The 13,911-nt window shown below is 34.2% G+C and overlaps 1 protein-coding gene across 1 annotated transcript; it reads left to right on the forward strand.

Moving 5' to 3' along the window:
* The first annotated feature begins 1,093 nt into the window (after positions 1–1,093).
* Positions 1,094–10,989, forward strand: mier2 (mesoderm induction early response 1, family member 2). The gene is given in 13 exon segments (XM_042749478.1): positions 1,094–1,178; positions 2,621–2,793; positions 2,899–3,022; positions 3,832–3,954; positions 4,192–4,271; positions 4,926–4,995; positions 5,124–5,275; positions 6,242–6,323; positions 6,477–6,571; positions 6,700–6,830; positions 8,915–9,039; positions 9,307–9,427; positions 10,524–10,989. Coding segments are annotated over 11 exon segments (1,227 nt in total). The 5' UTR covers positions 1,094–1,178; positions 2,621–2,628; the 3' UTR covers positions 9,387–9,427; positions 10,524–10,989.
* Positions 10,990–13,911: the final 2,922 nt, after the last annotated feature.

Raw genomic sequence — 13,911 nt, forward strand, 5'->3', positions numbered from 1 at the left:
CATTGAGAGGGTAGGATATTGAATGTTAATTTCTTCAATTTTACATTTTGTTCCTCTCTTATCTTGCATATTGATTTACATCTTTGTGTATTATGGTAAATTTAAGATAAAAGCATAATATATTAATTTGTAGACAAGAATAAAGAAAACAAATTAATTACAACATATAAAAACCTACCCAGATGAATCCTATTTTTCTAATTCCTTAAAGAGAATGTGTATTTACTCCCTGAAACAACCGTCTTTCCTTATCTAAATAGTAATCTAAATAATAATAATATTTATGAATGAATGTATGAATGAATCAATCAAAGAATCAAAGAAATCCAAAGAATGTTAGTGATAGTTCAATAAGACCCAAAAGTAACCTCCACAAACAAAGTAACAAAAATAAACATCAAAATAAAACATAAAAAATAAAAATGCTCGGTTGCTCAATAAGATCCAATAGAAACCTCCAAAAACAATGTGACATAATTTAACATTAACATATTTATTAATATTATATATTAAAATATATTAAAGTCGAAAATAGTTACTTTAAATTATAATACTATTTTACAGTATTACTGTTATATTGTATTTTTTATTTTAAAAAATGCAGTCCTTACAATAAACAAAAAAACTTTACAAAATTGTATAATAAACCTACAAAATAATATGAAAAGAAACTGTGGAAAACATATAATAATTATGAAGATGATAATCAAATGAGACAGAGCAGTCTTAAAAAAATACTAATAGACACTTTGAATATCATATGTCCCGTGACAGTTGAATCTGTATAATATATGCTAACTTTGATCTTTGACACTGACATCATCTTTTAGAGGTGCAAACTGAAACTAAACATCTCGTTATTTGGCTTTATAATACCAATTTAGACCCCTCAAACTCAAAAAAAAACATCTCCAAACAAATTGATAACTTATAAAACACAAAAACACAAAATATAACCCACAAACTCCAAACTATAAACAAAGAGCTAACAGATATTACCGGTGGGATATATTTCCATTCAACGCAGATATATATACACGGCAAATGAGATCCTGTAACAACAACCTGACATTGCACAGCTCACGCAATAATCGTAAGTTAGTCTGAATGTAAGTTCAATAGGAGTTCTACACAACATCCGGGCATTGCACCGCTTGCGCAGAATCGGAATGGCGGAGGTAAGTGAGCTGCGAGGCTCGGGGGAAGAACAACACAATGATTAAATGATTCAGCCGCTCCGATACACTTTAACAACCAGCCGCGCATTAACGGACAGCTTAAGACCCGGTCCGTCTGATCGAGCGACTCAGAAAACGGCAAAGATAGATGGTCACAAGGAGGAAGTTAAAATGGGAGCACTCCTCAGCGTTCCGTCGCTCTATCTATCTCTATGCGTGTTGCGTTCACGAGCGTTTAATTCGCCAGATCGAGCGCCGTTCAAAACAACGGGAGAGCGGCGAGGGCGCTGGTGCTGAAGCGTGCCCCAGGTGCGCACGGGTGCCAGGTCTAAAGTTTCTAAACTTCAGATAGTGGCACTGCCCCCTCGACTTCCCTAAAAGTGTTTCCTTCTCGCACCGGTTCAGAGTCACGGCGCAAATGTTCAGCACTGACTTACAGGAAAGCGCCTGAGTGACAAACTTCACTAAAGCTCACACATACAAATATACAAATGCGTTCAGCGGTTAAGACGACAAGAAACTTAAGAAAAGACACTTTACATATGTTTGTGGTGTTTAAAAATATTTGCTTTGATTTTGAGACTAAGTCTAGAAGAGTTTTATGAGGTAAACATAGAGAGAATTTAGTGGTATACAGCAGACTCGTTATATTAGAGGACAAATTATCTAGATGTTACTTATAGTGGACTTATAGTGGTGATATGGCAATTTTGTTCAGTTTCTAGTAGGTTAATATCACATTTGAAACTACCAACAACTCTGGCATTTTGATGTAAACTATTTCCACAATAGCATACAACATTTTAATAACTTATAATATTAAAAAACAAATAATACGATTTGTAGATTTTGTCTAATAAGTTCTGGTTATCGTCTCTTGGAACATTTACTTCACATCTGAGTTTTATATATTTCACTATACTCATAAAACATGTCTTGAATTAATCTAAAAGTCTGTGAAGAGAAATTAACAATAATTGTAACTATGCTAAAGCAAATTTTATGAATTATATATAACAAGACTATGCAAAGATATTATATGAAATTTTAAAACTAATAGATTTTAACTCCATAAATACACATTTTTCAAAAAATCTAAGAACAACAAATATTAATACAAAAAATAAAACTCCATAAAACTAGTGGCTTTTACAGCAAATATTAATCAAAATATAAAACCAAAAATGATCCTAAACCTTTTCTCAAAATATTATTTTAGACAAAAATGATCCTAAACCTTTTCTCAAAATATTATTTTAGACATTTCTCCAATTAATTTTAAGTTTAACCAACATTTACCAATGCAATTTTAGTGAATGTATGAAGTCAGTTCTCCTTAACATCTGGTCTTCATTTTATACTGTTATTGTTCTAAAATTTATATTTAACTGATTTTGATTTAATATATTTATTGAGAATTATTTGCTCTCACTGTGCTTTAGCTGTGCGAATGGGCTCCAAGGACCAGCGGCTCAGTCGTGTAGACATTTTCCACCAGGGCTATGCGGGGCCACTGGAGGCCCTTCCCCGGGCAACCACGTTCCTAGAGGAGCAGGACGGGAGCCCGGTGGCCCTGCGGAGGCAGGCGATAAAGATGGCAACCAAGTCCCATGCAGTGAGTGGAACAATTTCTTGCTATGCATCGACAGATTGTATTAGATTCCTGTTAATGCTGATGAATAAGAGGGAAAATAGGATTGTTTCGATCACCTTTTCACAGGGTGGTGAGATGCCCCTTGAGCAACTGCTGGCACTTTATGGGTACAACATTCCAAACAATCCCCTACACCAACAAATACAGCAAAATGACATTTCATCCATCATTCCATAAAATAAAATTAACAAGATCACAAACACTGAAAACTGGCATTTGTTTTTTCATTGCATTTTATTATATTATCGTGATCATAAACTCACAGGTTTGTAGCACAAGTAGGTTTGCCGTTTACTGAACTTTCTTATTCTTCTAGTCATTTACCTATAGTGGTTATTTAATCTGAAATAACACACATGGAAAGAAAAAGCTTCTGTGTTGCAAAATACGGTTGATAAAAAGCTTCTTCTTTTTTTTTTTTTTCAAATTTTACAATTTCGATAGCAAAAAACATCCAACTTAGTTTATCATAACCATGACTTTTTATCTCAAACTGTGGTTTTATTATTATTATTATTATTATTATTCACAATTTTGACTTTATTTCTTATTTTTAATCTCATAAATTTCATACCTATTTATTAAATTGTGATTTAACTCTAAAGGTGTGGGAACCATGAAGTCCATGAAAAAAAAGAAAAAAAATTATTTCAAAAGTATAGCAATGTATTAAGTTCAGCTCACACATAAGTCACTTTTAAACAAAGCAGCTTTCTGTTGGCCAACTTGGCAAATTTGTGTGACCAAATTAAACCCATTGTGAAATCTTTTGCCCTCGAGTGAAATTCCTAATAGCATGGATTCCTATTTAAAATGAATTGATAACACAAAAATTCACAGAACATCCATAAATGTGACTGCAACTTATCTATGAAAGTTTATTTTTTTTTGCTTGTCCTCCTCAGAAGAATCTTAAAATGCCCCTTGTAACTTCTTTAGGAAACTTAGAAAGTGAAAATTCTGCCTTTATAACTGGAAATTAAATAAATAATTTTTCATAGGTTCAGATAAGTAAAGCTCTACTCTCAAGAGCGGAGGATCTGGACAGCCGTTCCTCTGCTGATGACCTCACACTCTCCGTCACGTCCCATTCATCTGACCTCTTACAATGTCACCTAAGAGGTACAAAATCAAATTACAATGCAAATACAATTACAGTACCCCCAATTCCCAATCATATTTGTTTGTTAAAAATCTCACTAACAAAAAATCATACTTACTGCATATTAATTTGCAATTTGATAACATTTTATTTTAAAAAAAAATACATTTAGTGTGTGTTAATTTTCTATGAAAAATCTATTTTTTGTTTTCAAAAATGTTTGGGCTTAACTCTCAAACAGTTCTTTACTTTACAAGGCAATGACAAAGACACTTCAGTCAACTGCTCCGAAGATGACTCAGAAAGCACCTCTATCCCCTCCAGTGATGGCCACAAGGTAAAAAAAAGAAAAAAAACAAAAAAAATCATGTTAGACAACGTAGTTAAAAGTATCAATATATAGGGTTATGAATTTTGGAAATTATAATGGTCCAAGAATAGAGCCCAGTGGGACAACGTAGTTAAAAGTATCAGTAGGCCCTTGTGTGCAGAATCAATTAAAATGTCAGGTTTTCTTACCCAATACTTTATTAAAGATTTAATGATGGAAAACATGGTCTTCAGGGTTTTTTTATTTATATTTGCATTCAGCAAGGACATGTCAATTTGGTCAAAGTGTAGTACTTCTATAAATCACCAGGCATTGAGCATATTAGAATGAAGGATCATGTGACACTGAAGACTGGAGTAATGGCTGCTTTGTCATCACAGTAATAAATTAAATTTCTATTACACTTATACATCTTTTATAAATCCATTATTTGATAAATTTCACAATATTTTATATATATTTTTTTAAATAAAAAAGCATAGCCTGGGTGAGCATAAGATACTTCTTTCCAAAACATCCAAAAAAATTGTATTGACCCCAAATGTTTTAATGGTTGTGTCTATAAAATAGAATTTATGATATTTTGTAATGATTTTAAAATGTCAGCTTAATGTTAAAAAACATTGTAGTAATGCTTTTGTGCCATGTTTTGGTTATCAGGACATCATGGTGGGCCCCCAGTATCAGGCTATAATTCCTTCTCTCTGTACACACACTTTCTATGAAAGAGGTGAGTGTCTTCTCTTGTCTGGTGTCCTTAACACTGGCTCCAGGGATGTGGTTTCAGTGGTCTGTTTTGCATAACCAACCTGCAGAGTCCCCTGGGATCCACAACTGTCTTGTTACTGTTGTCCCCAGCCAATGAAAATGAGGACCAGTTATTGTGGACCCCAGATGTGTTGTCCAGTCTGGCTGTAGAACACTTTTTGCTTGAAGTCCAGAGAAAAGAGAGTGACAATGGACCTACAAACACTTTGACAACAGGAGATATAGTCAAAGACAATGAGCAGGTTAGGCTGAATCACACAGATGCAGCATTTGCCTTTTCATGCAGTCTGGAAGTGGCTGAATTGTAGGGTAACATTGTTACCCCCTAACATTGCTAGCGATGTTATGTTGGTTTTATTTATTTACTATTACAGAATTTATTTATATATTGATATAAAAAATAATTAAATATTATTATTTAATCAATTATTTATTTAATTCATTTATATTCCAAATCAAAAAATCAAATATTTATTTAATTTAAATGAAAATTCAAAAATTCAAATAATTTGCCAAAGCAAAATGTCAAATATTTGTTTACTTTTAATGAAAATATAATGGTCCAAGAATAGAGCCCAGTGGGACCTCTTTACTTTTACATTAAAGTCCACATGAAATTTACACTGTATACTTTGTTAGCACAAATTGCTAGCCTTGAGCTGAACAATTTATCTGTTCAAGTTAATCCACAGGAAAAATGGTCTTGTAATCTTTAATCAAAATTTGAAAATTTGTGTCACTCTGAAATGGCATTCCTTCTCTAAGGACAGCAGTTTGACGGCTTTGGCAGATTATCCTTAATCACTGCTAGTTTGCTGTGAGCAAGAGATCAAAATGTCAGGTTTTCTTTTAAAAATATATTTAAATGTGTAAGATTCTGCACAATTTTCAGGTTAGTAATGAATGTTTTTGTTTATTTATTATTATTATTTACTTTAAAAAAAAATATTTTACTCCAATTTATGCTGGAAAACATTATCATCAGGTTTGCACAAACTTGTGGAGTTCATGCAGCTTTGGTGCTGCTGTCATTAAACCAAAACAGTAACATGCCAATATTAAGACATTCTGAAAATACATAGATGCGTTTTCACTAGTGACCTCATTCTTTTCTACCTCACTGTAACTTTTTATGTTTAGTGGTTAATGTTTGATCTTTCAGTGGTTGATCTTACTTTCAGTGGTCTTTCATTCTGTCTCTTTTGTAGGCACTATATGAACTAGTGAAATGCAACTTCAATGCAGAAGAGGCACTAAGAAGATATCGCTTTAATTTCAAGGTTTTCAATGGTAAGGCCTCTGTAATTTTTTTTTTTTTGTTTTTCTTTCTGATATTTTCTTCCTCAAACCTTATTTAGTAGGCAGTCAAAAAATGAAATCCATGCAACCATCTCCCAGGATGTATAGCAGGTTAATTTCAATGTAAAAAAAAAAAATTGTTCCAGGAGCTTTGTGGCTGGAGTGAGGAGGAGTGTCGTAACTTTGAGTATGGTTATCGTGCCCATGGCAAGAACTTCAACCTCATACAGGCCAACAAGGTGAACCCCCAAATCTGAACAAGTTTTCTCACAACATACATTGTTTCTCAGTAGAGATTGCTGCTTATGTTTTTTTAAGAAATCAGAGTCCTTTAATGTGTTGGTATCTCTTATTTGCCTTCACCCAGGTCCGCACGCGCTCAGTTGGCGAATGTGTAGAGTACTACTACATGTGGAAGAAATCCGAGCGGCATGAGTATTTCACACAGCAGGCCACCAAGCTGGGTCGGAAAAAGTGCAATCTGCCATCTGGCAACATGTGAGTTTTTTTTTTTGAGGAAGAACTTAATAAAAGTTGAAAAAGTAATAATGAAGTTGTGCAGAAGGATGCAAATAAACAGGTTTCATTAAAATAATTTTGGTTCTGTTTTAAAGTCTGTGTAAAGGCAATTCAGAGAATTGTTTCTAAACCCATTATAAATGTGAGAAATGTATTGCTGAAAACACGTTACAAAGACTGTGAACTATGTAGTAATGAATTGTGGAGTCAGACCATTAAAGGGGTCCTATGATGCTTTTTTAAAGGTCATTATGTTTAATGTTCAAAAACCACATTATTTTTCAAATACTGTACACGCCGCCCATATTTTTGCAAATACTGTAGGCATCCTTCCAAAAGTAGGTCCTCTATGCCCCGCCTCTTTCAAACGTTTTCTACAAAGTCCCTCCTTCTGACAAGCGCAGTCTGCTCTGATTGGCCAACTGACCCAGTGCATTGTGACTGGCCGGACACCGCAATCACTCATTGGAAATGTAATGCTCCTTTCCATAATCGTGAGCTTCATCTTTCTAAACTAAATGTAAAGACAGTTAATAATGTCCTTAGTTTTGCCATCATTCAAGCTTGAAAGGGGAACAGAGTCACGTGACAGACAAAGTGATGAAGCTCCTATGTGTTTGCAGTATACAAGCCACAGACAGTTAAGACAGCTGACTCCACTGTGTGACCCTGTCTCTCTCTCTCTCTGACACACACACACACACACACACACACAATGCACAAAACTCTGCATTTGAACAGTCAATAGCAGATACTTAAACTTATAACAAAACATACTTACAGTAGCTGATTCAGAAGCGCCAGATAGTCGTAGCAAAGTCAGAATTGCCTCCTCTCCTAGGTTCACGAAACGGTTGTCCATAAAATGCATTGCTGTTCTGTTGTAAGTAATCTTAAAGATTCATAAATGCATCTACTTTCGGAAGGCCGAATAAACTGCTTTTGCTTTCGCCCTAGAAACACACAGCATCTCCCTGACATGGCTGCTTCAACACTAACTGCAGTTACTGAAACCACGGCTTCTTTCTTTGCGTGAACATTTGGGCGGCATTATACAAATATTTACACACAGTGACTTAGACATGTGGGGGCGTGTTAGAACGAGCCATTTTGGGGGTCGTGGGAGAGTCTTAACTTTTATAAAGAATATCTCTTTGGATTTGAGATTTTAGTCTTTGCAACTTTACAAATCTTCTTTATTCACGAAGAGCTTGTAACACTCCAAAGAGAAAGGAAAAATTTAAATCGCATCATATGACCCCTTTAAATAGTTTTTCACCATTTTTGTTTATGGGATTTTTTTGGGTGGGCCTGAAATGGCGTCTCGATGATGCACTGGAGCCACTGAGCAATCACCCCCCACAAAAACCATAATAGGACATCCAAACACCATGCAGTGATGCACAGATCGATCGTTGAAAAGATGTGTGTTTGTAAGAAACAAATTCATCATTAATGTGTTTTAACTTTAAACTTCTGGCAAAAATGTTATTCCATAATCCATAATAACACTTCATCCAGTGGAAAACTCTATCCCCTGTTGTCCTCTCACATCAAAATCCACCAACATATATTTACACCATTTTGGACTGTTTTTTGCTTGTAAATGGTGATTGATCTGTGCATATTTCTTTTCTGATTCAGATGTCTTAATGATTTCTTACAAACGTAGCATTTCACTTCACAATACATTAATTGATGAACTGGACTTGTGTGGATTACTTGTGGATTATTGTGATGTTTTTATCAGCTGTTTAGACTCTCATTCTGACGGCACCCATTCACTGGATAGGATTTCTCCAATCCTGTTCTGATGAAAACACAAATTTATCTTGGATTGGCCAAGGGTCAGAGAATCTTAAACAGATTTTTATTTTAGGGTGAACTTCTCCTTTAATCTGAATTAAGTTTACAAAATTATCAGGCTTTTTTTTTTTTTTTTTTTTGACATGAAAAATGAAAAGAACCAGGACACATTTTGTCACACTTAAGACAAAATATATTAAAAGTTTTTACATTTTTTAAAACAATGATCTGATGATACTTAAATATGTTTCTCTTAGAGAAGATGCTGGGCCAGATGGAGATACTGGTGATGTGGAAGGTGCCACTCAAGGTTTGCCAAGTAGGCCTTCCATTCAACTCCGACCTCCATCGCCACCTGCAGTCAAGGAGCTGGATAAACAAGGTATGCTCTACTAGTTCTTGGATATTGTACTTACCTTTCCACATTCATATGAGTTCATTGAAACCATCCATTTGTACAGTTTCTTATTTTTAACCATCATTTATGTTTATTTGTTTATTTCCAACATAAAAACATTTTTTCTTGATTTTAGTCTGGATGGTCAATGCGTTATGATTTGTTCATTGTTGTTTCCCATCTGCCACATTTTTCCCATTGTGTTTGTGTTCTTTTATGTTTTGTCGCCTTTCATTTGGTCATACGATCCAGAGGACAGCCTGAATTGCGCAGCTCAGTTTCAAGGTCGTCCACGACGGAAACGCACGCCGCGCTTCCTATTAAAGCCCTAAGCTTCCTGCTCACTGACAGCCTAAAACTGACAGACAAACAGGTAAAAACAGAAATATAGATGTCCCAGGAAATGGATCATTCCTGTTATGCAGTACATTTTCATGCGCATATCATATGTGTCTTCATATAGTGAATGAAATATTAAACTGATATATATTATCATGCAAAAAAATATTTAACTTAATAGTTAAGTTTAAAAGTTTGAAATCATATTAGTAATATTTCATCATAAATAATATAGAGGTAAATTTAAAATAATTGTACTACTTTGGCTTGGGTTAATGTTGCCAATTTTGCTTTGTTCTTCAGTCATGTACATAAAAATGTGCAGTTTATTAAGAAGTATTCCCTAAAGTGTTTCAAAAAATTGTCATTTTTTCATTTATATAATCAAAATGTTTTTATTTATTAATTTGTAATTATATAATGTTTTTCCTGTGTCCTCAGTATCCTGTTCCATCCTGTTATTCACTTTAAAACATTCCTCCCTGTTCATATCAAAATGTCACAATACCAAACTTTTGCTATTTGTTTACATCAGTGTTATATTTTCTATATTTTATATTTTATATTTTCAGTTTTCAGGGTTTTTTTAAGTGCTTTTGCCATTTTTATAAGTTTTATTTTAAATATTTCTATTTAGCTTTAATCTATTTCAGGTTTAGATTAAGCAATTTTAGTACTTTAACCAACTTAAAATTAATTAAAATTAGTTTTTCCATCTATACTATTTACTTCTTACCTCGGCCTTATTTCAATTAACCAAAAATTAATTTTAATAGTTTTATTTAACAATAACATCACTATAATGATATCAAAAACTCAAAAGAAACTTTCAGGTCCCTAATTTTAGCTATTTATTAACACCCTGTTCAGTTCCATCCTGTTATATTTTCAAACCATTGTGAAAATAACTAAGCTGTAATAATTAAGTTAAAGTGTCTGAATTTGACCAAAGCATATTTGTTCAGTCTAATACTTCATAACAGTTATGACCCAGTACTACAATAATAAACAGAGTGGAACTTTTTGAGAAGGTTCTTGCCAAAGTACAACAGAAACTCATACTTTTTTATTTTATCAGTTTTCCCTCAAATATGCAACCACATTTTCTTTATGCCTGTTCATTATTCCAGGTTCTGAGCGAAACAGTGGAGAGATGGAACTATATGCAGGATCTTGCTCAAGCCCACAGGGGCAGCAGTCGTTCAGCCAATTCTCGTTTGACCCACCAGCGCTCCAGATGTCAGATGTGGCCTCCCCGTCCACCCAGCTTTACCTCTCCTCTCTTCCCTCTAGCCACTCTTCTTCTCAGCCAGACTCAGGGCTCCTTGGAGCAGGTTTTTACCAGCTACAACTGGGGTCTTTTCCTGAAGATCCTGCACCTGCTTGCTCAGAGAACATTGCCTCAAGAAGGCTTCAACTTCAACACCGTCCTCAGCTGTCCCATCCAACCCAGATTTTGGGATAATAGGTATTTTGTGCCCACCTTACTCCATCAGCTCCGCACCCAGCAAACACAGCGACCCACCGATTCACCGAAGGATAACATTCCAGATCTAAGCAAACATGACGACTCTCATTCACCTGGAATAAAAGAATGGTATTTCAGGCTAAATAGAAGAGCCTGAAATACAGGATGTTTGCCTTTTAACAACTCTTGTCATCAGTTGCTAGCTCCAAAAAAAAAAATGCATAAAGGTTCAAAACCTTCAGCTCATATTTTAAAGGTGATTTTATCCATGCAATGAAATCTAACAGGGTCCAAAACTTGCTAGCTCCAAAAAAAAAAAAAAAAATAGTGCAAAGGTTCAAAAGGTTTGCAACAACTCTAGCATGAGTAAATGATGAAAGAATTAACATTTTTGGTAAACAGTCCTTTTAATCGTTACTGCTTGTACAGTAAATGTTTTAAACTATTAAACTAGTAATTGTTTGAAACATGACACTGGCTCTCTCAGACCACTACATGCCTATTAAACTATTAAAAAATAAATAAATTTAATCAGCATTCTAAGTATCACAGTGAAACAATCTCAGTAAAAATAAAATAATTTACATCTCATACAGCTAATCGCTCTCACTAACACTAATACTCAATTAAATTAACAGTAAATTAACATAATGCTTATACAGTTAATCGCTCTTTCAGTACATCACTTTTCATCATCACCTTATAAATTTCCTCTGAAATCACTTTTTTCTGTTAAAGGAATGGGTGCCCCAAAAATGAAAGTCCTAAAAATGTACTGATCAAACAAAACAGCTGATAAAAAAAAAAAACAACATCATGTTTCTCAAATAAATAAAAAATTCACCAACACATTAAAAATAAATACACATTAAAAACATAACAAATTCTGGACAAAACTTCTGGACTGCTTTCAATTAATGAAGGCATTTCAACTTCTGGACAAAACTTCTGGACTGCTTTCACTTGTAAATGGTGCTTGGTCTGTGCATATTTTCTCACTGGAGAAAGCAATTAAAATAAAGTAATCATATTTTAGCGGGAAGCCATGGTTTGAAGTTAAGTGTATTTGTTTTTTACAAACATGCAGCTTTTCACTTCACTATACATTAACTGATGGACTGGAGTCGTGTGGATTATTGTTGTTATCAGCTGTTTGGACTCTCATTCTGACGGCACCCATTCACTGCAGAGGATCCATTGGTGAGCAACTGATGTAACACTAAATTTCTCCAAATCTGTTCTGATGAAGAAACAAACTCATCTATATCTTGGATGGCCTGAGGGTGAGGACATTTTCAGCAAAATTTCATTTTTGGTTGAACTATTTCTTTAAAGCATAAAATGATTTACTTTTAAAGAAGATATCATCAAGTGAACTGCTAATGTGGTCGCTTTGTCCTGTTTTTTTTGCGATACCCTTTGTGGGATTCTAGCTTCCCCTCGTAGGTTCTCTTCGTGCAATAAAAAAAAACAAAAATACAAGTTCCTCAGGGGCTCCGATCGTTTCCCTCTCGGTCTGGTCCGTCAGTACTTCAGTACTAAGTGTTGAAGAGGGTTTTTTAATGGTTTATGAATATACGCTCCACATATGCTTCGCCAACACTTGTAATCCTGATGTAAGTGGCGGATTCACTGCATTAAGTTTCTCAGGTTTTGCAGCCAGTTTGGGCGTCTGTTGTATTTGCGTGAAGCCACAACCTTTCAGCTCACCATACTACCCACAATCCTTCGCTACCCAGAGAAAACTGGCAACGTCAAATCTAGTGTAGTACCTCATTTGTGACTGGACTTCTGTTAGTTATGAATTGAAAGCATCATGCATCATCATCATCCCAATCCCTGTATGCTTCAGTGTGTTTTGTGATTGTTTAGTCAGCTTTAAGTTTTGTCTATAGTTTAGGTTCAGAAGATACTTATCACAAACACTACATAATTTTTAAAAAACAAAAAAATTAATAAAAAAATAAATAAAAATAAAAAAATTAGAAAACAAACTATTGATTTATTGTCCTATAGTTGAAATGCCCCCTAATGACTGATCTATCAATATTCTTCATAATTAATTTAATCTATCTTTAAAAAGTTTGAGGTCTTTTTTTTATTTAAGTAATCAAATTAGTACTTTTATTCAGCAAGGATGGATTAAAATGATCAAAGGTGACAACAAGGGCATTTATAATGTTACAAAAGATTAATGCTGTTCTTTTAAACTTTCTATGCATCAAAGAATTCTGGGAAAACATGACCACATATTAATAAATAAGGAACACAGCTGTTATTAATAATAAAAAATCTCTCTTGAGCACTAACTGAAATAAACCTGGCTTATTTGGTAAACTTGTTTTATGAAACAGACCCCGGGTGAACTTAATTTATCTGTTAATATTGTCAGCATCAGTTTGAGCTCCTGTATTATTGTATTGTGTCCACTAGAGGGCATATTAACATACAAATCTTAAACCAGCGAGGAAAGAAGCTGACCAGAGGCACAAACTTCTGTATAATCCGTAGCCTATATTAGACCAGAAATAATAATAATAAAAAAAAAGGTTTTCTAAATTAAAAGTAATCTGTCGTTTAATCCAGTGGCGTTACATCTCAGTAGAATTCAACAATCAGTAGCCTGTTAATCCTCAGCGTTACTTTTTCTACTAGCATACATTATGAAAGCATCCTCTATGAAGCATTTGGAAACTAAAAGACCTACAGGAACCAAAACGTGTTTTTAGTATTTTTAATAGCCTTAATGTAAGGTTTCCACTTAACAGTCTGTTAGTTGGGAAAATGTAGCCTAGGGCCTATTATTTTTCCCAAGCATTTGTTAGCTGCAGGGGTGTCGCTATAGGCCCTTTTTTAGGGGGGCTTTATTAACTTTAGAAAAGGGAATTGCGTTATCATTATTTAAGTTTTTAGAAGTGGCAAAGAGACTAACTTATACCATTATAAACAATAACATTAACATAAAACTATCTATATTCTAAGCCCGTGTAGACAATTACTGAAAATGCCAATCTAGACAATTACTGTAATCAAAGACAAAAACTGGGTTT

The sequence above is a fragment of the Cyprinus carpio genome, chromosome B22 (assembly GCF_018340385.1).
Source record: "Cyprinus carpio isolate SPL01 chromosome B22, ASM1834038v1, whole genome shotgun sequence".
Lineage (NCBI taxonomy): Eukaryota > Metazoa > Chordata > Actinopteri > Cypriniformes > Cyprinidae > Cyprinus > Cyprinus carpio.